This window comes from Amphimedon queenslandica, unplaced genomic scaffold, assembly GCF_000090795.2.
Source record: "Amphimedon queenslandica unplaced genomic scaffold, v1.1 AMPQUscaffold_13323, whole genome shotgun sequence".
Taxonomy (NCBI): Eukaryota; Metazoa; Porifera; class Demospongiae; order Haplosclerida; family Niphatidae; genus Amphimedon; species Amphimedon queenslandica.
Genome location: NW_003546441.1, coordinates 110221 through 136282, shown reverse-complemented (window position 1 = coordinate 136282; position 26062 = coordinate 110221). Strand labels below are relative to the sequence as shown.

The 26062-nt window shown below is 35.2% G+C and overlaps 3 protein-coding genes across 3 annotated transcripts in view; 1 reads left to right on the top strand and 2 right to left on the bottom strand.

The window, feature by feature from the left end:
- LOC100639824 (collagen alpha-1(I) chain) overlaps positions 1-6623 on the bottom strand; it is a 13731-nt gene extending 7108 nt beyond the window's left edge. The window contains exons 1-34 of the mRNA XM_011406635.2: positions 6393-6623; positions 5505-6007; positions 5344-5454; positions 5224-5271; positions 5084-5179; positions 4989-5033; positions 4817-4924; positions 4716-4769; positions 4309-4362; positions 4214-4258; positions 4107-4160; positions 3955-4053; positions 3660-3704; positions 3506-3604; positions 3375-3428; positions 3238-3282; positions 3136-3189; positions 2889-2942; positions 2589-2642; positions 2490-2543; positions 2377-2430; positions 2247-2291; positions 2079-2132; positions 1920-2018; positions 1798-1851; positions 1697-1750; positions 1568-1621; positions 1396-1494; positions 1239-1337; positions 1128-1181; positions 965-1018; positions 802-909; positions 619-726; positions 466-573 (exon numbers count right to left, since the gene is read on the bottom strand). Of these exons, the coding sequence (XP_011404937.2) occupies positions 466-573; positions 619-726; positions 802-909; positions 965-1018; positions 1128-1181; positions 1239-1337; positions 1396-1494; positions 1568-1621; positions 1697-1750; positions 1798-1851; positions 1920-2018; positions 2079-2132; positions 2247-2291; positions 2377-2430; positions 2490-2543; positions 2589-2642; positions 2889-2942; positions 3136-3189; positions 3238-3282; positions 3375-3428; positions 3506-3604; positions 3660-3704; positions 3955-4053; positions 4107-4160; positions 4214-4258; positions 4309-4362; positions 4716-4769; positions 4817-4924; positions 4989-5033; positions 5084-5179; positions 5224-5271; positions 5344-5454; positions 5505-6007; positions 6393-6540 (2868 nt within the window). The 5' untranslated portion in view covers positions 6541-6623. The remainder of the gene's footprint in view (positions 1-465; positions 574-618; positions 727-801; positions 910-964; positions 1019-1127; positions 1182-1238; positions 1338-1395; positions 1495-1567; positions 1622-1696; positions 1751-1797; positions 1852-1919; positions 2019-2078; positions 2133-2246; positions 2292-2376; positions 2431-2489; positions 2544-2588; positions 2643-2888; positions 2943-3135; positions 3190-3237; positions 3283-3374; positions 3429-3505; positions 3605-3659; positions 3705-3954; positions 4054-4106; positions 4161-4213; positions 4259-4308; positions 4363-4715; positions 4770-4816; positions 4925-4988; positions 5034-5083; positions 5180-5223; positions 5272-5343; positions 5455-5504; positions 6008-6392) is intronic.
- A 24-nt stretch (positions 6624-6647) lies between these two features.
- Positions 6648-11409, bottom strand: LOC100639697 (ribonuclease 3-like). The gene is made up of 23 exons (XM_019998346.1): positions 11359-11409; positions 11201-11317; positions 10814-10885; positions 10687-10765; positions 10585-10638; positions 10375-10457; positions 9382-9435; positions 9268-9337; positions 8931-8980; positions 8654-8892; positions 8537-8596; positions 8349-8448; positions 8258-8295; positions 8053-8179; positions 7954-7998; positions 7857-7910; positions 7699-7802; positions 7532-7637; positions 7263-7478; positions 7040-7146; positions 6947-6990; positions 6849-6897; positions 6648-6778 (listed from the first exon to the last, which is right to left on the bottom strand). Exons 1-23 carry the CDS (start codon positions 11407-11409, stop codon positions 6688-6690), a joined length of 2010 nt encoding a protein of 669 aa, XP_019853905.1. The 3' UTR covers positions 6648-6687.
- Positions 11410-12256: 847 nt separating this feature from the next.
- Positions 12257-25821, top strand: LOC100639573 (origin recognition complex subunit 5-like). Its single transcript, XM_019998360.1, has 16 exons — positions 12257-12319; positions 12479-12577; positions 12632-12724; positions 12785-12863; positions 13363-13598; positions 13741-13852; positions 13995-14128; positions 14179-14227; positions 14359-14449; positions 14599-14636; positions 14708-14823; positions 15766-15819; positions 15875-15985; positions 24904-24978; positions 25577-25614; positions 25675-25821. Exons 2-14 carry the CDS (start codon positions 12569-12571, stop codon positions 24922-24924), a joined length of 1143 nt encoding a protein of 380 aa, XP_019853919.1. The 5' UTR covers positions 12257-12319; positions 12479-12568; the 3' UTR covers positions 24925-24978; positions 25577-25614; positions 25675-25821.
- The last annotated feature ends 241 nt before the right edge of the window (positions 25822-26062 follow it).

Here is a 26062-nt window from a genome sequence, read left to right as displayed (position 1 = left end):
GATTTTGGAGCTATTTTTTGGAAAAAAACCATGGGCTCTGTTCCCTTTTCAACTGGGCTTATAGCCCAGTTAAAAAGGGAACAGAGCCCATGGTTTTTTTCCAAAAAAAAGCAAAGGCTATATAGCCTTTGCTTTTTTTTGAAAATTTGCTACCTTTTAAAATTAGTCATAATTCAATGAATTTTAATCGGAGTTGGCTCAAACTTTGTACATAGCATAAGGACATCAATATGCATCAGAAATGACCAAGTATAGCTACAATTGATGAGAAATCATTAAACTACAATGTACATGTATATGCACATATATGTACATGTGTATATTAGCAACGCGGTAGCTTTACTAAGTAGGATTCACCCCCAAACAAAATGGCTGCCACGACTTTTGCAGTCTTGCTATACCGGGAAAACAAATTCCTATGCTTACCAGACTTTTTAGAGGACCTTATATATTTATTAAACTCACTTTATTTCCAGGGTAGCCATTCCATCCTTTCAATCCTTCAATGCCCCTTACTCCTTTCCTTCCTTTATCTCCTTTAGCTCCTCTCTCTCCCCTCTCACCTTTAGTACCCTATTACCATACAATAATATCAATTTATCATGTACTGTCACTTACATTAATTCCAGTTTCCCCACGTGGACCAGCTAAACCAGTATCACCAGTTTGTCCAATCCTTCCTCTTAAACCAGTAATGCCCTCTCCACCTTTTATACCAGGAGGACCCTAAAAAGAATACATTGTGTACAAATACATGTACATGTACATCAATTCAATCTGTCTCATTCCAATTCTCCTCACTATATCTCCAATGTCTCCTTTATCTCCAGGTGGTCCTGGTGATCCTTTGGGTCCCACAAAACCTTCTCTTCCTCTCTGTCCTGTATCACCTTTACCACCTCTACTACCCTTCAATTAACAAATAAACAATATATATAGTTGATATTATATTAAACACTGATACCTTCTTGCCTTTAGCTCCAGGGAAGCCATCATGACCAGCACTGCCTTTCTTACCCTGTCATAAAGTAAGTGATTGAGAGAGAGAGAGAGAGAGAGAGAGAGAGAGAGAGAATGAAAAAGAAGAGGGTACAAGTACATGTTGTCTATGTACATGTTTTACTCACTGGTGTTCCAGGTGGACCACCAGGACCTATTTTGCCTTTCTTTCCTCTTGGACCCTGGATATAAATAATAAAACATTTCAATAAATAGTTCACGCAATAAAAATAAATTACAGGAGGTCCCTGGTCCCCAGGGGGCCCCTGCTCTCCTCTCCTTCCAGTTGGTCCTTTATTGCCAGGAGCTCCTCTAGCACCAGAATTACCTTTAGGACCCTATCAATAATATATTAAGATATTTAAGCAATAATAAATTAATGTTGATCAATTGTACTTTTAATCCAGGGATACCAGGTAGTCCAATCCTACCAGCTGGTCCAGTATTACCATTAGCTCCCTTTACTCCAGGAGCACCTTGCAATCCAATCAAACCCTTAATAGTGATAAATAATTAATAATAAATAGTAAATAATAAATAATTGATACATTTAATAATGAGAGTTTACCATTTCTCCTTTATCTCCTTGTGGGCCTTTAAGCCCAGACACTCCTTTCACACCCTAAAACAACAAACAATAAACAACAAACAATAAACAACAAACAATAAACAACAATAAACAATGAATAATTCATACTTTGTCACCAAGTGGACCGACTTTCCCGTCTTTTCCATTATTACCATCAACACCCTTTTAATATTTAAATAAATTTGAGTGAATCTGATTGGTCGTCTTACCTGAGGGCCTTTCAACCCAGGATGCCCAGGATCACCAAGTGGTCCGGGGTCTCCCTATTAAACACAACAAATAAATAAATAAATAAATACATAAATAAATTTTTAAAAATTAATACAATTACTTTTTCTCCCCTAGGTCCAGGGATTCCAACCAATCCTTGAAGTCCTTTACTTCCTTTATATCCTTTAGGACCAACTTTCCCTGATACACCCATTAGTCCCTACACACAATACACATACAGTGTACATGTAGACATGTACCACCTAGTTTATAGTATTACTGTATCTCCAGGGAGTCCTGGAGGTCCTCGTAAACCAGGTTGACCTTTTGAACCCTGAGAGAGAGAGAGAGTGGGGAAAGATGGAGTAGAGAAAGAGGGAGAGAAAGAGAGGGGAGATGAGGAACAAAGAACAGAGTAGCATCATCAAGGTTCATTTATTTCTATTACAATTTTTCCTTGTGCTCCAGCATATCCAGCAAAACCTTTGTATCCCTATAATAACAATAATAAACAATAAATAAACAAACAAACTTAACAACAACAACAACAAGAACATAAATGTGTCATACTTACTTGCCTTGGGTCCAGTTTCACCAGAATGACCTGGCAGACCAGAGGAACCCACTTCACCCTAATAATAATAATTAATGGAGAATTATTAACATGATCACACTCTCCCTTCTCTCTTACTGGTGTTCCTGGAGTACCATCTTTTCCAGGAGGTCCCCTATCCCCTTGTAAACCCTAAAAAAATAATAATGATAATGCTATAAGTTTTTATTTACTAACTCTTAGGCCGGGATGGCCAGGTGGACCAGGTAAACCAATATCACCTTTCTCTCCCTTGAATTAATATAGAGAAGAAAGAGGGAGAAAGAAAGAGATAAAATTGCAAAATACATTGTATATGATCTATTGGTGTTGGTGAGAGTAATATTTGGCAAACTCAGCTATGAATATATGTGTACATGTACAGGCAAATTTTTACATAGCACTAGATTCTGTATTGCCTGATTCCTACTAATCCCTAAAGTTACTTCCATGCTAAAAATAAATCATCTTGTACATGTACAGTGTATTATAAATTACTTCCTCTCCTGGTAATCCGTCATAGCCAGGGTATCCTTCAGAACCAGCTTCGCCCTAAAACATACCAATATAAATATCATGTAGTACAAAAAAATTTTATCAGCAGATTTATCTTTTTGTGGTTTAAACAGTTATTGCACTGAGGTCATGCATGAATTTCATTATTTGCAAATTTAAATTTTGGATTTTTTGGAAATACATGTACTCTGCAAAAAATTTTCATGGTTTAGTAATTATAATTAATTACCATGTCGCCACGGTCCCCTTTCTGTCCATCTCTACCAATCAGTCCAATATCACCCTATTAATATACCATTAATAACAATTACTAACTATTAATAATCATTACTTTAGCACCAGGTGGACCTCGCTCCCCTGGATACCCAATAAATCCCTAGATATTATTAATAATAATAATAATAATAATAATAATAATAATAATAATTGAAAACAAAAAAAATAATAATTTATTATAAGATACATTACCTTTGCACCACGAGGGCCTCTATGACCTGGTTTGCCTTTCATACCAACTTTACCCTAAATAAAGAAAACAACAATTATTATTATTATTATTATTATTATTATTATTATTATTATTATTAGTGAATACATACTTTGTCTCCTGGTGGACCAGGAGGTCCCGTTGCTCCAGGAGGTCCTTTCTCTCCCTCTACTCCTTCTCCTCCTGGTATCCCTGGGGTACCAGGGTCACCCTGCAGGTATATATATACACAATTAATACACATGTAATTCGAACTAGTTAATTACAGGAGGTCCGCGGGGTCCATCCCTTCCTTTTAGTCCATCAGTTCCCTATATTAACATTAAAAAATATTATTATTATTTTATCTATCATTTATTATTATTATTATTATTATTATTATTATTATTATAAGGAAAGAAGTGAAACAAAACAAAACAAAACAATTATTATTATTATTATTATAAAGCAATTAAATCACAGACCAAACATAAAGAAAAGACCAAGTAAATAGAATATTACCAAAACACTAATCATCATCATCATCATTATTATATATAGCTGTTTTATATTACTCCTCACTGGTTGTCCTTTAGGACCAGGTGGCCCTCTCTTCCCCCTGTATCCAGGGTAACCCATCACTCCTTTCTCACCAGGTGGTCCTATTCTACCAGGCAATCCCTGAAACACAATACCATGATGATCAGTTGATATCTGGTCTCTTCTTGTCTTACAACAACTCCTTTGTTTCCAGGGTATCCTTTTGGACCATGTGCCCCTTTTTTTCCCTACAGTTGCATAACCAGTCATAATCATGATGATGATGATGATAATTCATTACCATTTTTCCTTTGAATCCTCTCTCTCCTATTTCTCCCTGCGGCCCCTTTAATTAAAATAAATATTAACAACTACATGTATGTTAATGTAACTTACATCCTTGCTGTTACTGCCTTGTTTACCAGGTGGGCCAGGAGGACCAGCGGGTCCCTGAGAGAGGGAGGGAGGGAGGTACAGAGAGAGGAGGGGAAGTGGATTTTAATCACGAACCACATTAAAGCAGAATTATAAAAACTATCATTAAAAATCAAATAAGAATTAGGCCAGTATTGTTTCTGCCAGTCAGCAAGCAGGCAAATAAAGGTTTGCTAATAATTAGTTCAATAAGAATTATATACATAGAACCTTATGGTAAAAGGATACTGAAATAGTTTATTAATATCAGGGAAAGGAGCAACTATAAATTTATTTGAGAGGCCTTAAAGTAAGTACAATGCATGAATGCGTATGTATAGCATCCATAAAGGCAGTATAGTGTGTTTGTACTGACTGAACAAACTTACTCTGAATCCCATTGGTCCTTGCATGCCTTGTTTACCAGGCAAACCATCTTTACCCTAATAAACATTCCCAATGTGACTAATATGTATTTATACATTCATACTCTGGCTCCTTTGTCTCCCTGTAGTCCAGGTTCTCCCCAGTAACCAGCCTCTCCCTTGAAACCAGGAGCTCCTTGAGGACCAGGAAGACCAGCACGTCCAGGAGGACCCTAGAGAGAGAAGGAAAGAGAGAAATGAGAACATAATGTATTATATTAATTCATTGATACATACTGTTCTGCCACGTAACCCTCTAGGGCCAGGATAACCATCATCTCCCTAATAATACAATTACCAACAGGTCAGTATACAAAACTATGTAAGCTAACCTGTTGCCCTTTAGCTCCATCTGTACCAGGTTCTCCTGGTGGTCCAGGATTACCTGGTGGGCCAGTACAAGGAGAATCAGGCCATGATTGATAATTCTATTGTAACAATTAAACTGCTAAATGGAGGACAATGATACTACCTTGTTAGCTGAGCTGCTGCTACCTTGCACAGAAGAACTAGTTACCAACTACAAAGAGAGAGAGAGAGCGAGAGAGTACAAGTTTTGTACCATGACGTTACTGAATATATAATAACATACTTCACAAGTTGGTTCCACAAACGAACATATATCATCATAAAAATAATAGTCACTATCATTACTATAAATATTATCAACTACTGGATACACACGAAGATCACACAATATGCCCTAGAAAAAAATAGCACTCTATGCATCACAAAACGTGCTAATACACTTACTCTATCTGCAACATCAATTAAATGTGTAGAGAAATTGAGATGAACAGGAGATAAGGATATATCCCTTACACTCCATAGCCCAATAGTTGGGTACTCTTCTCCATCAAAACAAAGCCTCATGCTTCCATTACTCACAAATATAATAATATTATGGGATTCATTAGTAGATATGTCATTATTTAATACGTAAAAGTGAGTCTGATATATGATCATCAGTGAAGAGCTAAGGAGGAGTGTAGCCGATCTGATGCTGCTTGAAGCAGGGGGTACAGTAATTTCAGTAGAGAATAGTCTAAGGACAGTATTAGGATCAGGCTTGTAGGAGAAGGATAGTACAAAGTCTTGAGGAAGAGTTGTTGTGTGTGGAAGTTCATCAGGTTCAGGGAGTATGAAATTGTCTCTCACGTCTAGTTTATGGTGTGCATTGAATCTGTGGTTAGTGAGGAGGTCCATGAATGGAGGGCCGGGATCTGGTTCATCTTCCTCGTCACCACTTTCACCACCTAATGTGTGAATGGACAGCAACAGTAAATAATCATACATGCAGCCGACACAACAATAATAATTATGTATACAAAACATTACAGGAAAATTTCTTGCAAAAATTGTCTACATAAATAAGTAATTTGCAACTCTGGCTAGCAAAATTTTCTTTTGCAGAATATCAAAATCAATTCCAGCCTCAAGGACAAATATTTTTGTGTATCAGTACAGAGGAGGCAAGCGGCATGTGTAGGGCTTCTGCCAATGGCTGCGCTATGCGGCGCGTCTTTTGTTAGTTAGCGAATGGCGCCATGAAAAAATAGAGCAGTTTTGCACAAATGGAATCTATACACTGATACTAGCATGCAAAAAGAAAATTTTCTTTCCATAATGATGATAAATTACCTTGTAGGAGCTCGTCAGTGTCTGGATTAAGTTGCTCATTACGTCCATCAGAGGAGGCAGCAGTAGAAATACACGTGAATAATAGGAGGACCAACAGTAGTAGAGGTGAACCACAAAACTTCAAAACAATACTCCTAGACCTACTCATCTCTCCTTTTCCCAGTAACAGTGAACATAGCAAGCCATGCAAAATAATCAAAGGACAGCGAACCCCGCCTACCTGAGGTACGCCCACGCCAATTGTTCATAAGATAATTCTAGAAGTGCATACCCTCAATTAAAGGTTAATTTGGACTCAATTACTAGTAGTTTTTAAGCAGTTTGGTACTATAATATAACGTGAATCAAGTCCTTTCTCTGCAGCATTCATCCCAGCATTCTGTGAACTATAATACAAAACGTAATATCAATGTATGATAAATATACTATGACAAATTTTTCATTCAAAATTTATACCTTCCACCTGTTCCAGTTGCTATCCTTCTGCCTCTAAAATACACACCAACTAGTGGGAGGAGCATTGCTTTACTACAAAATGGGTCCTATACACATACCTGTGAATATTGGATTGCTTACGGAACCCTCCTTGCTCAATACTCTATACAAGTAGACTGTGCAAGTACATGTACATGGATGATAATAGTCACCTGTATATAGGGAACTCGATGGGAGTCTTCTCTTTCTTGCATGTGTATACTACCGCATGCTGTAATCTTGTCTTTGAATCTAAAAACTTTAGTCCTTTTGCTGAGCTCTATAAAAACAAACAGAAATAGCAAAAGCATCTTCTGTCATTTTCTTCCCACTTCCTTCTCTCTCTTTCTCTCTGTCCTTTTCTCTCCCCCCTCTCTCTTTCTTTCTCAGACTAACAGCAAGTTTAGGAAAAAGACAGACTTTACAAAACATCAGTACATGCTCCATTCCTTTGTCAAGATACAGTGCAGTTATGAATGACTCAATCAGATCAGCATGAACTTTAAAATTAGTAACAGTCTGATCTTTACCTAATAATAAATGCTGGGGGAAACCCAACTCAACGGAAACTTCAGCTAATTGCTTATTGTGTACAATAGCAGTTCTGAAAGTCTATAAACAGCAACAGCAATAATAATAATGATGAAGTATAATGTATCATTTACTGATAAATGTCCTTCGTGATGAAGAGGGAAGGTATCATAGACATAGTCTGAAGTCAAAAACTGCAATATAGCATCACCTAAAAACTCCATCCTCTGATAATCACCACTATTAATAATAATAATATAATAATAGTTAATTAAATATTAATAATAATTAATCAACTAACATCAATAGATCAGTACATCCATATGATGGGTGGGTGAAAGCTCTGGCTAGCAATCTAATATTAGTGAATCTAACTCCAATGGATTCCTCAAGTTTATTGAAAGACTAAAGAAAAAGAGAGAATAATGTAACAAATAAGCAACTGCTGATTACGATTACATTTAAAATGGGATACTCATTAACCATATGCCTATCCCCATCAGTACTGTCCACCTATAAACTGATCAGATGAGACATAGTCACATTAATACAGTACCTGTAGTTGATCCTTATACTCAGAGAGCCATATCCCTCTTAGATCCTATACACAAATAGAGCAATAGTAAGAGAGAGAGGGTATCATTCATTACTGTACTTCTTCAGGGAAGAGAAGTGTAGCTAGTACAATACTGGATGTGTTAATATCAGAGTCTTTATATACAGCACCAATGAGTGCTTCAAGTGTATTAGCATATATGTGATTTATATCAGCATTTTTGAAACTAAAAATAACAAGAAATAAAACAATAATAAATAAATACATGTACATGTATCATTGTCATTATTATTATCATACTCACTTGACATCCATTAATAAATATTTCTCAAGGTGTATTCTCTAAAATGCATAAAGTAAAACTAATAGGATGTGGTCAATGGGTATTTTCATACTTTGGCAACAGTGGCTAGGTTCTGGTTGCATATTAAAGCCTTTCTGAAGATAACAAGATGAGAATCAGTGAAAGAGGGAAACATGAGATATAACTGAATACTAGAGAGGAGAGGAGAGAGAGAGAGAGGGAAAGAGTAAAAGAGATATAGAGAAAAGTAGATACATATACATTTACTAAATAACTAACCTACACAAAAACTCAATTACAGCATCTCCAAGAAACTCAAGTCTCTCATTATCTCTTGGTCTATTTTTAGAACACAAAGACATACATCATTATGATACTATTAATAGAACAACTCACAATATAACATCTCCTTCATCATCCTTGTATTTCTCACGACTGGTTTCAGCAGCTTCTGTCAATCCTTCTATTCCGCTCTTCGGTCTCTTTGAGGGTGGGGCCTTACCTGTTGCTGCGGAAACGTGAGCCCTTGTACCACAGTTTGATAATGATATGAGTATTTCATTAGGTAGGGGCCGAGAACCATTGTATTGAGTAATGAAGGAAGTGTGGGTCAGGGCTAACTGAATAATAGAAAATCATAATCATCTCTCTCTCCCTCTATCTTTCTTCTAACTTCTAGAAAACTCCTGTCTTTAAACTTGTAATTAATACCAGCCTCCAAATCTACCAAAGATAAATGAAACAATAAATGAGAAGACAACTGGGGGCAGAGTAGGGCCAGTTGTGTGCAGTCGGTGAATATTCCTGTGAAATGATAACTAGAACTGCTTTGAAGCTCAACAACAGTCTCCCTCCTTAATAAAAAAAACAACAACAATAACAACAACAACAACAACAACAACAACAACAACATGCTAATAATAATAATATTTACGTATGTTTCCTGCTACATGCATATCTTGTTCCTTCCTGCTGTTTGTGCTTGTGTGGTCGATGATGTCTTCCTGTACTAGTTACTGTATCAGGAGAGGATGTGATGTGACTATCAGGAACAAAATGACACAAGTGAACAAGAATAGCCTAAGATCATTCATTAAATTAATGAATTAAAGGGGTCCATTCACCTCTGAATCACGAGAGTGCCAATTAATACTGTCTACTCTAATACTGGATGGAGACTAGATAAGGAGAAAGGGTAATAAAGACTATATGTACACTATACATGTATGGCCTGTAAATATGTAATATGCATGGTCTGTACCTTGTTACTATTATGTATGATACAGTTGCTGTATTGTCTTGAAACTCCCATCTCTTTAGTAACAGAAGCAGGTCTCTGGAAAGAAAGAGGATGGATATGCATATACATGTACATGTGACAGGAGAGCCTAGAATTATATTCAATATTTAGAGATAGTGTGTGAACATATTGCTTAAGACAGGGTTTCCCACAGGATTTTGGCATAGTGTTCATACAGCTTCTTGTCAGTGGATTGTCAAGTTGCTCAAAAATTAAGCCAAAAACCCTGTACTACATGTAGTACATGGAATTTTGACAAAAATCACAAGGAGAGAATTTTCCATTTTGATAATTTTTCTAATAAATATACATGTTCTTATGCTGTGTAGAAAATTTGAGCTGTTTCTGATCATGTTTGATTTTTATATAAATTTTAAAAGTTGCTCAAAAATCGGGTAAAAGTCCCTGTACTATAGTACAGGGCCGCTGGTCAAATTTCACCAAAATTGAAAAGGAGAGAATCCTCCACTTTTATAATTTTTTCTGATACATATACATGTTCTTATGTTGTGCAGAAAATTTGAGCTGATTCCAATCAAATTTAGATTTTTTTATGAATTTTTAAAGTTGCTCCATTGTAGTGCTTGTTAGCTCATGAAGCATGCAGCTACAGCACAACCTCACTGTGGGTAACTCTATGATTGGACACGATTAATTAGTTATTATGTTAAATTGCTTTTAATAATTATTAAAATTTTATATCAATATTTTAAAAACTACATTGCTCAGACAAAATAATAGAACACAGAATTAGGTCAGACAATCAAGCAAAATATGCTGACAATTATGGATAGCATATTATGTGCATTAAACTTACAGGAAGCGATAATGGTTTATAAAATGATATTAGTGATTCCATAATGTTGCACATTGACGCTGGTATCAAATTATCCTTTCTATCTAAAAAATTAAAAACAATAATTCTATTAATTCATGTTATACATGTAAAATACATAAATGGAAAAGTAAATGTATTTGTCATTCCAATATGTACACATAGTAGGATGTTATGCTATATTGTACTTACCTTTGCACTCAAATCTTGGCATAAAAAATAACTTGAAATCTTTTGACACCAATTCTACAAGAAGGAAGACTACATGTATACATGTACACGTACTCCGCTAACTGTTAAACCAGTCAAACAGGTTAAGGAGGTCCACAAAAATGAACTGCATTAATAATACAATGTCCTCTACTTTATAAAACTAGAAATTAATAGAATAAAGAAAATTAATAAAAATACATGTAATTACTGTCGGTAATGGGTGTGGCTTTAGCGAGATTGTGTAATCAATATTGTATTGTTTCATTACTAATTGTGGAATCTGTTAAAAAAAGAAAAAAATTAAAATCTTTATTTTTTATTGATCTCACGTGATCCAGTCCTACATTAGATAATAATAAAAATCCTTTAAACTGATAATGATGTCCAGATTCATCCCTTACTGATGTCAGCCCTGTAGTCTAATAAATTAATTAGTGGGTGTGACTATTATCACTAATTAATTACCTGATAATTGGTTGTTGGACTAATATTAATTAAATAGCAATGGGAAAGCGATAACCCCCCAGTGCTAATATCTAAAATATCCTTTTAATAACGTAATAATAAACATGTACCAATGACCAATTAAACTCACGTGATGGGCATTAAATGGAATAAGGGGATCGACTGGAGTGGGTTTGGTTTGTCTTGTGCAAAGTTTTGATTTGAATATTTCACGAATACTCGTCAACTTGTCTTCTTCTTTCAAACCCTGTACAAAAAGAACTAAAGGGAGCCGTTATATACCCATACGGGTTGGTATTCAGGACAGAAGGAAACTTCTGACAGTACCTCTTTGTTCATTGTAGCCCGGTTTTCTCCGTATTACTTAAACACGTGAACGCACGTGAGTCCGACTATGACCACACCCACTTATGATTGAACACGTGCAAACACGTGGTTAATTTCCCGGCGAGGCGCGGGTTATGGGCGTAGTTCAGCTTGTATTCATTAAAGATGGCGTCTGTCATGTGTGTATGAAAATACTTTCATAATAATAATATCTAGTGATGATGGCAAGGTATTCATTATTTAAATAAATTATTTCTAATTTCTAGTCTATTATAGTTCCGACTCCGAACTATCCGAAGTTGATATAGAGGGCCTGGCCCCTGGCCCAGCTGAGGCTACTCCCTCCTCCACCCCCTTCCCTGTACGTATGGTTCCCTGCAGCCTCCAATTAAATAAACACACTACTACCAAGACAAAGTTGAAATCTTTTCCCCTAATAAAGGGACAATTAGTAAATAAGCAGTCACGTTCGAACAAGGGAAGCAATAGAGTGACATCAGTTCCTCTTACAAATGGTTTATTGGTCAATAAACAATTATCGTTTCCCACGATAACCAGTACCGTCCGCATCAGTAATGGGGCTTTAATTAGGAAGGAGCTAATGGAAGGAATGGATGATGATACATGTAGTTGTACTACAGATACTGTCGATGATGAAGAATCAAGCGATGAGTTATGGAGGAAACGGAAGAGGAGCAAAGGGAAGGGAAATAAAAATAAAAGGAGGAGAATAGAGGAGGAGAAAGAGAACAGAGAGACAGTTGAAGATGGAAGCATAACAGAAGAGGAGAGAGAAGAACTTGAGGAGGAGGAGGAGAGAGAAAATATGGAGGAAGAGGAGAAGGAGGAAGACGTACATGTAGCTTTAGTTGGAAAGGAAGAGAGAGGGGAAGATAGAGATGAGGCAATCAAGAAACATGGGGTGAGATATACATGTACTTAACACGAGTACAAGACCAACTTACTTTATTGTAGTGACATAAGTACACAAATATTTGATTCATTTAATATTAGTACATGTATTAGGTTACTGTACATTTGTAATACTGTTTCATTGTTAAATGTATACGTGTACAAGTAGGTCAGCAGTCCAGACCTACATAGAGTTCAAAGTGATTTATTGAAGAGATTCCCCGGACGGCAGTATCAAATAGACACCTTGCTGACAATAATGGGAAAAGTAATTATAAATAAATTTAAATAAATTTAATTATTGTGACACATATATTTATAGCCCAGGGATGATGTTATGCCCTTTGTCTTTATTTATGGAGCCCAATCGAGTGGAAAGACCTCAGTTGTTAAGTCATTAATGTCATTATTGAAAGTAATAATAATTATTAGCGATTAAGGTATGGGTGTGGTCAATTATTATTATTATTTTTAGGTGCGGCACTGCTATGTGGATATGAGGGAGTGCTATTCAAATAGAGTTCTGTTTGAAAGCATATTGAATGAATTAACTGGTAATCCTGATTATGTGTTTTGTATATCCACAAAGCATGCTACATATAAATGAGTTACAAAACATGCTTTGTGAGCTAACAAACATCACATTAGTATGTGGCTTTTGAAGGGTGCTTTTGTTAAATTGTGAAACATCAAATTATTCATTAAAAAATCCAATTTCGATCAAAGTTAGCTCACACAACATCAGAACATGTACTGTGCATGTATATGAACCTGAAAAGCATAATACAACTAGAGAATTCTCTCCTAGCTATTTTTCACATAATACTGTATACTTGTTGCTTTTTTAAATTGGCTTGTTTTTAAAAATCGTCATAACTTGAAAATTATTTTTTGGAAACAGCTCAAACTTTCTACATACATGTAGCATAAGGACATGAATATGTATCAGAAAATTTAATAAAATATGAGCGTGATTTTGGAGCCAATTTTTTAGGAAAAACCATGGGCTATAGCCTCAAAAATTGTCTTCTTTTTATTCATATTTATCATTAGGTGTTACCCCATCCTCCACTAATAAATACACTGGCCATACTCGCTGTGACTCCCTCACTGGTTTCGTAACGGAACTAAAATCAGTATTAAGTAGAGACAGAGATATTGTTGATGTAGAAGAAAGTAGTGTGATAGGTGAAGCTGGTGATACAGTATACATAGTGATTGATAATGCTCAAATGTTGAGGGACTCAAATGAGACACTTCTACCTGCTTTAATCAGACTACCAGAACTGGTGAGTGTCATTAAGTAGTGTTTGAATAATATCTACATGTATATGTATTACATACATGTACATGTACATTGTATGTGTGAATTACACACACATGTACTAAATTGATTTATTTAATATTTATTTATTTATTTATTTATTTTAGACACATTCTAATCTTTGTATGATATTTATAAGTGTTCTCAGCTGGGATCAGTTTTCCTTCACAACAGGCATTAGGCCACCATTTAGACTACACTTTGCACAATATAGCAAAGGTACTGAAAAGATGAAAGATGGGTGATGATTCTTTCTCCCCCCCCCCCTCTCTCTTTCTCTCTCTCTCTCTCTCCCCTCCCCCTCTCTCCATCCTTCCCTTTTTCTGTCACATCTCTATCCCTTTCTCCTCTTTCTCTCCAGATAATGTCATTAAGATTTTGTCGAATAATTTAAGCTCTCAGAAATACTCTAGCTCCTTTATTATAAACTATTCAAATATGATTTATAACATAGTGAGTGCTGTGAGTCGAGATTTGAAGGACCTACTATACATAGTAAGACATCAATTTATATTTATTATTATTATTATTATCATTATTATTAGTCAAATATATTTTTCCCCTTATACTGTCAGCCAGTGGATCAAAGGCAAGGTAATGTCATTCCATTCTCATAACAGCAAGAGTAAATAATGCCTGAAGTATTAAATAATACCTTTTATATATTATTTATACTCTTGATAATTCTCATTCTCATAATTTCATTCTTATAATTCTGTTCTCAGTTTCAGAGTCTGCATCTCGTAAGCTCTGGAGTCACATTGAGCCACACTTCAAAGCTCACATTAGTAAATTACTATTGAGAAACCGATCAAGGTATTAATCATTAATAATAATAATAGTTACATGTATTAATGCTTATTAATAGTAGTTCTTATTAGTAGTAGTATTATTATTAATAGTAGTTTTAAAAATATACAATTATTTATTAGTAGTAGTTGTTAATACTTGTTATTAATTTGTAGTGAGATTACTATCAATGAGATACTGACTGATAAGCAAGGTACATCAATACATTACATACATGTACATGTAATAATAATAATTTTTTAATTGTTATTTTTGTTGTCATAGTTACCTGTCGTAGCTCCGAATTATTGCAATTTCCTGTCCCAATCAAATACATATTAATCTCTTCTTATTTGGCCTCACATAATGCGTCCAGTACAGATAAGAGATTCTTCTCAAAGGTATGGAATACATGTACATGTACATGTATGCATGTACTACTATTTAAATAACATGTTAATAAAATACCAGGCATTAAATATTAAATATTATTATAATATTAAATATTATTATTATTATTATTATTTAATTTGGTAATATTTAAATACCTCTCCATGTGTGTTTGACTGAGTTTGGTTTGGTGTGGAGTCATCAATGCTTCCTAAGTTTGGCTGATAGGAATATGACCTGACTTTGTGATCATCACAGAATCTTGTTTGAATGCATGGACCCAGACAGTATTCTTGTACCTGGTAGACTTGAATAGCTAAATTACCAGCAGCATTAGTCATACACAGAATTACACACAGATCTTCTATTTTTCTGATTTCGATCCATCACCATTAATGTGTACGTGTTTGTGTACATATACGTCACAGGATAACAGCATACTCTGGTACATAGACTTGTATATACACGTACATAAGTAAGTGTCTTTTGTTGTTAAATTTACCATTCATAGCTACATGCATGTACATGTAGGCCGGTATAGATAAAAGCATTGCTAACTTTATTATCAAGAAATCATTAGTGATTTAATTAGTAGGGCCAGTCTAGCAGCTGTTTATTTAGACAACACGCACTCCATATTACCGGTCATTGACTATCTAATGTGTACATGTACATATATGTGCATGTATAGTGTGTGGATGTTTATCTGTGGGGGATGCTTTAATGTAATTACACGTAGCGACACTGATTCTCCATTTTACCATAGCAATCTCTCCTACTCAGTTATCTCAGTTATATCACTTCCCTTGTTTGTTCATTAAGCCATTTATTATCACATTTAATCATTTACCATATATTATTTAATTGATTTTTTATTTTACTTTTATTTATCATCACATTTAGTCAATCACCTCAATTATTTAATTAGTTGTTTTATTTTATTTTTATTTTAGAGGAAACAGAAAAAGAGACGACATGAGAATTTAAATAAAAGGAAAAGAGAAGAAGTAAATTAATTATATTTAATAACGAGTTAATGACAGGGTCTTACTCTATTAATAGATAAAGCGTTATTTGTCAGGCCCAAAGTCTCACCCACTTGACAGACTCATGGCCATTTATCATAGTATAACTGAGGGAGATAATTGCTCTAGCCCTAACGTGTTCTCACAGGTAAAGAGAGGGTGAGAGAGAGAGAGAGTGTGTGTGTGTGTGTGTGTGTGTGTGTGTGCGCACGCGTGTATGTGTGTGTGTGTGCGTGTGTGTGTGTGTGTGTGTGTGTGTTGGAGAGAATTAAGAGAATTAAGGAAAAGTGAAATGGTAAAAGTGAGACATAAATAAAGTGAGAGTGGGAGAGAGGCTAGGGAGATGGAGGAGTTATTTTGTCTGTTTATTAATTAAATCATTATTGGTCTCACTACAGCAACACATGAACATTCATGTACACTTCCGCTCATCATGTGTCTGGTATTGACCAATCTACACATACATGTACATGTGCATACATCATGTATGTATTTTATAGTACATGTACATGCACATAATCTACATGTATTACCTAATACTAAACTATTTACAAAAATACATATACAGTATACATAATACATGTTACATGTATGAGTGTCTGAGTTAAAAATAGATAGAAAAATAATTGGGGCGAGCATGAGCGAGACCCACACTAATCTGTCTAGGTCTATTTGCGTTACGTCTTGTTTATGAACGGAAGAATACGAAAATTAAATTAGTATACTATTATTGATAAATTTGGACCACGTGGGCAAAATTAATCTAGAGGGTGTGGTCAGGGATCCCTGGTACGGTACATGGTGTGGTCAAAAAGCGGAAATTTTAACGTGACAAACTCAGATTGAGTTTCTAACAGTTAGATAAAAGAGAGGGGCTGTCTAAAGCATCTCTAAAGGCTGAAGAACTTAAAAGCAGTTTGATCTAAGACTCCTCTAGATTAGTCCTCTCATTGACAGAATTAAAATTGTGAGGGAAGCTTGATTAGAAGTTTAGCTTGTCACTTTTTCTCAAAGTATTAGGACAGTTCATTGTTGTCACTTTTACTAGGTCATTTTGGTCAGTGGTGTTAAATAGTGGGTTTGCTCTGTTCAGACCCCGCCGGACTATGAGGATGGGGTCTGAATATGCATGCACGTTAAGAGCTGGATTGATTTTATTTCAGTTGTTTTATTTCAAAAAGATGTTAATTGATGGAAGCTTGATTAAAAGTTTAGCTTGGCACATTTTTTTCAAATTGACAGGATAGTTCATCCTTGTCTCTTTTACTGGGTTATTTTGGTTGTGTTAACTGGTGTGATTGCTCTGTTCAGACCCCGGCCATGAGGCTGGGGTCTGAATATGCATGCAGGCTAAGAGCTGGATTTATTATAATTTTAATCTTCTTATCAAACAATGTGAATTGATGGCTCGCCCCCTCAATGTTTACATTCACCTAGTAGAACATAATAGTATACGTATTTGTGTACATGTAGTTTAGTAAACCCTCCCAGCCCTTGCAATGCCTACTTAACACAATGTAGAGTGTTATATTAACTGTATATGTATTACTATATATGTGTGTCTACACATGTACAATAGTAATACAATAAAATAGTAATACAATACAGTATTACTATTTTATTGTATTACATACAATACATACAAAGTACATACAAAGTACATACAAAGTACATACAAAGTACATACAAAGTAAACTAGTACATACAAAGTAATACAATAGTATGTACAATAAAAGTGCATTTACAGTATACATGTACATATGTACATATATGTGTGTCTGAGTTAAAAATGACAGATAGATATAGTATATAGAACATATACATTGTAGTATACAGTATTTACATGTATGTACATGTAGTTTAATGAACTCTCCCATGTGAGAGGGTTTATGGTACATGCTGTATGTATGTATCTGCACTACAATACAATGTACATGTACATGTATCTACAGCCATGTGATTCATGTATTGTCAGTGCTTGTACCGGCATATTGTTGTAAGTATACACATGTAGTAACTGAACGCCTTAATGTAGAATCATGTTGCCCCTAGTAACGGAAGGTACGCACTATACTCACTACTGCTACCATATATGGTAATGCTCATTGATTTTCTAACGACTATTAATAGCTACATGTAAAATTGTACATGTACATGCTTCTAAAATATGAACATGTACACATACACATATGTACTGTACATTTTGCCCCAATTTAACTGCCCACTGGCTCTAATTATAATCCCTCAGGGTTGATATGTGTATTGTTATTGGTCCATTGTTGTATTTATATCGCGACAGCTGGTCTGGGAGTTATTTATTGGTAGTAGGTATCAATTATATGGGTCAGTGGTTAACATAGTGTAACTAGTAGTTGCTCTTTATGTGCCTCTTTCTCTCTCCCTCCCTCTCTCTCCCCCCTCACTCCCTCTCTTTTTCTCTCTTTCTCTATCTATTTCTTTGTTAATCTATTTAATAATTAATTAATTAATTAATACTACAGACATCAACGAAATGAGTACAAATTACATTTAATTGCCTAGTGCGTCACTGATGCATGTATAGTCACTCTTATAGCTACATGCAGTTGTCACCTGGCCTCTTCGTGTGTCTATAACTGAACTACAGTTGACTAAGAATTTTCCAGCTGCTACATATGTACGTAATTGGAGCACTGACATGTACACATGTCTTGCATACCTTCAGTCACTTTTTTGTTAGACTAAGGTGCATGCAGCTACATTGTACATGTATACATGTCAATATTGATTTTATGTTTTTGTTATTTGGTTTCATTTGTATTGTTGTAAGAGTAAGAGAAGGGAAGGAAAGATTTCCTTTAAATGAAGGATTAGTTTTTCTCTAATTCCTGTTAGGATGTATCATGCTTGCACATGTACTCTTTCATTGACTATTTGGAACCACATGATTGTACCGTACTTACAAATGTATGTCCTTGAATTTGTGATCAGAATCAGATCAGTCACTTTTTGTTGGACTATAGTGCGTGCAGCTACACGTACATGTACATGTACATACATGCTCATATTGATTTGGTGTTTGTGTTATTGGTAATGTACCGGTATACTAGTACATGCAATTTGACTGCAGTAGGATCACATGCTGTCAAGTTTAGTTATTATTAGGTTTATAGTATTTACTTAATAGCAAGTCTTTCCAGTGCATTATTAGAGGTAAAAACATGTTTCTGATAAGATAGAGACAGAAGCCATTACAAGCCATTAGGTGGCAGTTGTTGGTTGGTTGTATGGTTGATGGGGTAGTTATTCAGTTTCATTTGTATCCTTGAAAGAGTAAGAGAGGGAAAGGAAATACTTCCTCCTTTAATTGGAGGATTATTTGTAATCTAATTCCTGTTAGGATGTGTCATACATCTTTAACTGAGGATTTGGAACTACTTTGTAGAGTACTTATGTCCTCAAATTTGTAATCAGAATCAGTTCCAACTTTCTACATACATGTGCATGTACCTAAATGTATCTGTACAATAAAGACATTGATGCACATATTAAGTACATGACTACATGTAACAAAAACTTGAAATGATTTTAGAGCCAATTTTTCCATGGGCTGTGTATTAAGTCCATCCTTTTTCAAATACCGTATAGCGGGTAATTTTCGGTGGTTGAAAATTTCAACTAAAACCAGAAATGACTTTAGAATAAAAATTCGTTGGTTTTATTTTCGACTAGACAAAAATAATTGATCTGATGTCTTCACTAGCATCTGTAGGACTGATAGCATTAGAAAGAGGTCCCCTGGTCCTGTAGGGTCTGGAAGAGATTCTTTAGAAGGTGAACACCGTTTTCAAGGCCATCCATGCTTGCTATCATGTTATTAATAATTTATTATGGTCACGCCTATCTTCAGAATTAATTTTCATCAGAATTAATTTTCGTTCAGAATTAATAGCAACGAAACAGACGAAAATAAGCACCAGTCGAAAATTACCCGCTATACGGTACATGTACATATATGTACATGTACTTCGTGATTTCCTGCTTTTTAAATACTCATGCATGTAACTCACAAATTATTCATCAGAATCAACTTAAGCAATTTGTATTATGGAAGTATAATCATAAGACCTTATTGGAACTAATTCTTGGATGTTCATGCATGCGTAACTCTCTATAGAGCGCCTATAATTTGTACTGTGGCAACAAAATTCAATTTTATATTGCTATTTGTTTTCTGTCATAACACAAAACTAAGCAAGAGTGCCTGAGCGATAATTGTCGAGTTAAAATTGATTTATACGAATGAAAGGTAGAGACCACACACATACATATACATGTGTGTATACACAATACTAGCTGATACATATGTTGAATTGCATATGCGTCTGTGTGTTGCATAACATTGTAACAAGTTTTGGTTATACAACGCAGCCTCTTTGATCAATGTCCAGGCCCATCCAGGTGGCGATTCCTCACAGATATATTGAGTTACAATACACTACTACTAGTCTAGGAACAAAGAGAGGGAGAGAGTGAGAGATTATGTGAGTGTGTACATGGATGTACTATTATATCATATTATAACTATCGGTAGTAGTGGTGGTAATTGGTAGCGTCATGGAGAGAGGTTATGAAAGAAAGGGTACGCACGTACGTGCCTTGTTTTTTGTTTTTGAATGCCTTGTGTGTAGTAATTGGAGGGACATCTGCTGATGTCCACCTCTTATTGGAATAGAGTAGGGCTTGAGTATAACTAGTTAGTTGGACACCAATAACTGAAGGCTGATTCACACTTGAAACTTAACATTTCGTTATAATCTCTTCTATGAATTAAAGATTTTATTCAATAAGAATTAGCCACAATTTATCACATAAAATTTGTAAATCGACCTGTTTTTCACAAGTAAGTGTAGCTAATTTTTATTTAATGAAATCATTAATTTATGAAAGAGGTTATAACGAAATACAATGTAGACTGATAACTTACATGTACATGTAAATTAGTGCTTAACCAATTGTGTTAAAATTATAACCGAGTCACAGCTCCATGACTTATAGAGAGACACATGAGTTAGTTGTGAAAAACAGGTTGATTTACAAATTTTATGTGATAAATTGTAGCTAATTTTTATTGAATAAAATCATTGATTTCTAAAAGAGGTTATAACGAACTCTCTTCATGTACATGTAAATTAGTGCTTAACCAGTTGGGTACACTTGTAACTGATTCACAGCTCTGTAAATGTTATTAGAATGGTAGAGAGAGAAATAATGACACGTACATTAAATCATTTCTTTTAACTGGTGGTGATATTGTTATTACTGATTTCTGCTTGTTTATTATTATCCATTGTGATCTCATCAGTGGCGATTACCCCCTTATCATCATTCGTCTTTCATTGTACAGTGTAATTTCATGGATCAGAGACTAGGTCAACTCTCCTACCTAATTGAGTGGGTGGTAGTGGATATGATGCTTTTCTTTGTAGGGTCATAACTTGAAGAAAAAAATGAATAGTCTTCTGCTATGTCTGAAGGATATGTACTGTACATTTGTGCATGTAGAAGTCCATGTACATGTACATGTGTATCATAATTGATTTACAATGCAGTAATGTACATGTACTGTAACTTGGTGTGGGTTTAAAGACAGAGTGAGATACATGTGAAGAAATGGATTTTTTAAACTTCTGTTGTTTATTGCGTCATACTGTATCCGAAAACATAAACACTGTTTATTGTCTTTCTATTTGTGATTTCTCTCCCTCTTTTTTGTCTGTCTTCCGTTTTGATAATCTTCAATGTCACTATGTCTCTCTCCCTCTGTCTCTCTCCCTCTCCCTCCCCCCCTCTCTCTCTCTACTACATGTACATGTACTCAATAATAGTGAAAGTACATTGTATACCCAATAATAATAGTTAATATACAATATGCAGTACACCCAATATTACTAATTAATGCCCATTATTGTGACAGACAAGTTTCTGTGTCCCCATACACGTATACATTTGAAGTATGTGTGTCTCTTAATTATTTTTATTGCATTCTTCATACCACTCCTGTCACATATTACTATCTATTATTACAAGGACAAGACAGACATCCAGTAGCACGTACAACATATCATTCTCATCTTTTGTCTGTTAATCTTCCTTGTACGTATTCCTTACCCCTCACGCTTTGCCACATACTTTATCCTTATGTCATATCCTTGGATGTGTTTATCACAGTCTTTATTTATCCTTAAGTGACGTACGATGTACATTGTCTCTCTTTGTGAAGTCACACAGCTCCTATTCAAAGGGTCTCAGCTATCAGAAATTAGTTGAGGCACGCCCTAACACGAAACAAATTTAAGCGTACATGTAGCTAAATAAATAAATTATGTTCATTCTGATTACTTTATGATGCCTGATTCAACTGCTAGCATTATTAGCAATTGCATGAAAGTGATATGGAAATGCATTCCCCATATGTACTGTATGTATCACAGTGGCACTCTGCAATGAAAGTAATATGAACTGTACCTACCTATCTGCCCTCATCCAGTGGTTGTGTCACTCCCATTTGGATATTATGATATGATATGGTGTGACACACACAGTCTCTCATACAGCATCCATTCCAGCTTATAGCTTCCGTTTCCCCTTGCATGTGTCACAGTAATAATAATAATAGTAATAATGATAATAATAATAGTAGTAATAGTAATTTAGCGTCACTAGATGATGTGAGGTAGAACACGGTCTCTCATACAGGATCCATTCTAGGTCACACCCTGAATGTGTCACAGTAATAATAATAATAATGATAACAATAACACAATAGTAATAATGATAATAATAGTAATAGTAATTTAGCTTCACTGGATGATGTGAGGTAGAGGTTGTGTCATTGTGATATTAAAGGACAGGGAATGTGGTCCACATGTAGTACTCCTCATTGTTTAAGGAGAGATCAAGAGAATGTGATACAATGACTCTGATCTATTCATTTCCTTGTAATGTATCTAGCCCTCACGTTTTGTTGATTTGTGACACATACTTTATCCTTATGTCATATCCTTGGATGTGTATGTCACAGTCTTATTCCTTTAATGACTACATAGTCTCTCTTTTGAGTCACATACCCACCCTCCATTGAGAGGGCCACAGCCTACATCCATCACACAATAGCATTTTACAAACACTTAGACACGGTCTACGTGTATCTCCCATTATCCTGGGGTTGTATCATTCCGATATGAAAAGGATGGAGAATGCGGTTCACAATGTATCCCTCATTGTTTAAGGAGAGGGAATGAGATACAATGATGTGAAGTATGCGTATCCCTTTTGTCAGTTTGGCTCTCATTAATCTAAATTTTTGTCTTGTGATGCAATATTGCTGTGTACTTTTTATCACTATCTCTCTCTCTCTCCCTCATAACTCGTTAAAGGAAGACACTTGTTTGTAGCAGTTTGACCTAATCCTTTCACACCAACGTCTCTCATATATTACATTACTAGACTCAATTGTACCTGTCACTTTAATTGTTCTACAGATTTTACATGCAGCATTTTAGGTTCAGTGGTTTATTGATATTTGTGGCCTCCAGTGGTGAGAGGAGGCACTGGCTGGGGGAGGTATGAGGGTTGAGTAATCACACGGCTTCTTGTCAATGGATTAATGTCAAGTTGCTCAAAAATTGGGCATATAACCCTGTACCTGTGAGACTGTGTGTACAGGGTATTTTGACAGAAATTACAAAGGGAGAATTCTCCATTTTTATAATTTTTTCTGATGCATTTACATGTTCTTATGCTGTCTTTCAATTTTGAGCTGATTCCGATCAAATTTGGATTTTTTATGATTTTTTGAAGTTGCTAAAAAATGAGGCCAATGACCAAAGGCTATAGCCTTTGGTTGTGGGCCAAATTTTGTCAAAAATGACTAGGAGAGAATTCTTTATTTTTATAATTTTTTCTGATACATATACATGTCCTTATGCAGTGTATCAATTTTGAGCTGATTCCGATCAAATTTGGATTTTTTATGAATTTTTAAAGTTGCCCCAATTGCCATGCACCAGTACTGCAGTGCTTCTCAGCTCATGAAGCTCATGCTGTTTAACTCGGAAACCCTACTTGTATGTACATGGTGTATGTACATTTAAGAAAAGGTAACTAGTTGTCTGCTATCAGTGACAAACTTTTATCAGTGGATATAAACACATAATAAAACTTAATAATAAAACATTATTGTATTCCCTGGGTATCTATTTGGATGAAGATTTTGTTTCAAAAGATAGGAATGGGTTCCTAAACAGGAATTATCTATTTTATCAAAATGGTATGTTGAGTGTGTACTTTCTGAGCCTGTTTTGGAATACAAAGACTTCTAAATATTTAGTGATTTAAAAAATGCGAAGTCATGAATGCCATTTTGGTAACTTTGTGTACTTCTCACTGTGTGTCAGTAGCTCTTACATGGTCAAATTGCCAAATTTTAACCCTCCACATGTACAAGGACAATGTACTGTAGTACAATGTAGTAGTACATCACCTGTTACTTGTTACTCTAATTGAAATATTTGTCATAGTACGTAATCCAATTATTGTTTTCGCTTTGTCACAATTCATCTCTTCTTGATAAAGGAAGGGACTCATTTGTAGCAGTTTGACCTATTCCTTTCACACCTAACACTCCTCATATATCACTTTACTAAACTGTGTTGTACCTGTCAGTTTAATTGTTATGCAGATTTTACTTGTAGCATTTTAGGTTCAGTGGTTTCTTGATATTTGTAGCCTCCAGTGGTGAGAGGAGGTGGTGGGGAGACAAGTGGTTGTAGTTGTACTTTGTTTTTTTAACAGGTTCCTACACATGTTTTGTGAGGAGGAGAGAGGAAGGACTATAATGAGCGTGTAGTGTACATGTACATCATCATCATAATACATGTACATGTACATATACTTTGTATTTTAGAATTTACTGTCTCTTTCTCTCTCTCTCTCCCCCCCCCTCTCACCCCGCCCTCTCTCTCTCCCTCTTTCTCTCGTCTCTTTCTCTCTCTCCCCCTCTCTCCCCCCTCTTTCTCTCTCCAGGTTGAAACATTAGTCAGTTAGAGGTGTTTGTCAAGAACTGGTGGAGCTGGTTCACTTGATTCAGTCAAATACACAGTGAGTGTACTACACTCCTTTTTTATTTTTAAGTCTAATTACACATATCATTAAATATATTTGGGGATGGGGTGAATGTAAATATGCACATGTGCATAGCATTCTCATACTCAAATCAAAAGAAACAAATTTTTAAATCATTTCCTTGATGCCCACATGCTTAATAAATAATAACATTTTAAGACTTTTACTGATATTTCTATGTATGGACATATACACACATGTACATGTAGTATTAAGATAGAATTTCTGCGTTCTATTGCTTAAGGGTCACCTATTTGAAACATGATTTTTGTCAGTAAAGATTAAAGAAATTAATTTTGTTGAAGTGTTGCTAGCGATCGAATTTTTGAATTGTCACGAAATTGAAGGAATGTTACAATGTATTATTGTAGCCACATGTAGCAGTACTTTATATGACTATACTCCCCATCCTTGAAAATAGTACATAGATATGTTGTGTTTAATACCGGAACTACTTGTACATGATGTCACAATTTCATGATTGACTACATTGGGTTGAATAGACTCATTTGTACATGTATTTCTTCCTTTTGCTCTCTCTCTCTCTCTCCCTCTCCCTCTCTTACCTCATTAGTGTCTACTAACTTTTGAACAAGTATCAGCTATTGCAAAGTATGGAAAGAGAGAGAGAGAGATATTATGCTGGCCATTAATCAAATAATTTATTTTTAGGAGTATTGATTTCGAAATAGTTCGCTATCTCAACGATTACAATTAATGATATAGCACAGTCGCACTTTTTAGATTATTTTTTACTTTATATCACATACGTTACATGTACACCTATTATTAATATTTATGATATTTTTAAAGCTCAAATGAATGTTAATATCGATGCAGCAGTCGCTTTTTTAAAATGTAGTAAAAAGCAAGCAACGGTTCTGTTCATGCAGAAAATGGAAATTTTTAAAAGATGATGTCAAAATTGCAGGAAGGGGTGTGGCATCTTTGCTCTTGGATGCTATAAAAAGAAGAAAGTCTTGGTCTAAAGCTACAGCAAAGCACTAGAACAGCTAAAGCAACACCACAGAAGCAAAGAGCAAACCTTACAAGATGTTCT

What these genes read in the sequence shown, in the direction of transcription:
- LOC100639697 (XM_019998346.1), bottom strand. Translation starts at nt 11,409, where the DNA reads ATGAACAAAGAGGTACTGTCAGAAGTTTCCTTCTGTCCTGAATACCAA. An exon ending in AGTATAAGGATCAACTACAG is followed by an intron (nt 7,911 to 7,953) that starts GTACTGTATTAA and finishes ATCAGTTTATAG; the next exon opens with GTGGACAGTACTGATGGGGA. An exon ending in GTCTTTTTCCTAAACTTGCT is followed by an intron (nt 7,147 to 7,262) that starts GTTAGTCTGAGA and finishes TTGTTTTTATAG; the next exon opens with AGCTCAGCAAAAGGACTAAA.
- LOC100639573 (XM_019998360.1), top strand. An exon ending in GCCAGTGGATCAAAGGCAAG is followed by an intron (nt 14,228 to 14,358) that starts GTAATGTCATTC and finishes TTCTGTTCTCAG; the next exon opens with TTTCAGAGTCTGCATCTCGT. An exon ending in GATACTGACTGATAAGCAAG is followed by an intron (nt 14,637 to 14,707) that starts GTACATCAATAC and finishes TTGTTGTCATAG; the next exon opens with TTACCTGTCGTAGCTCCGAA.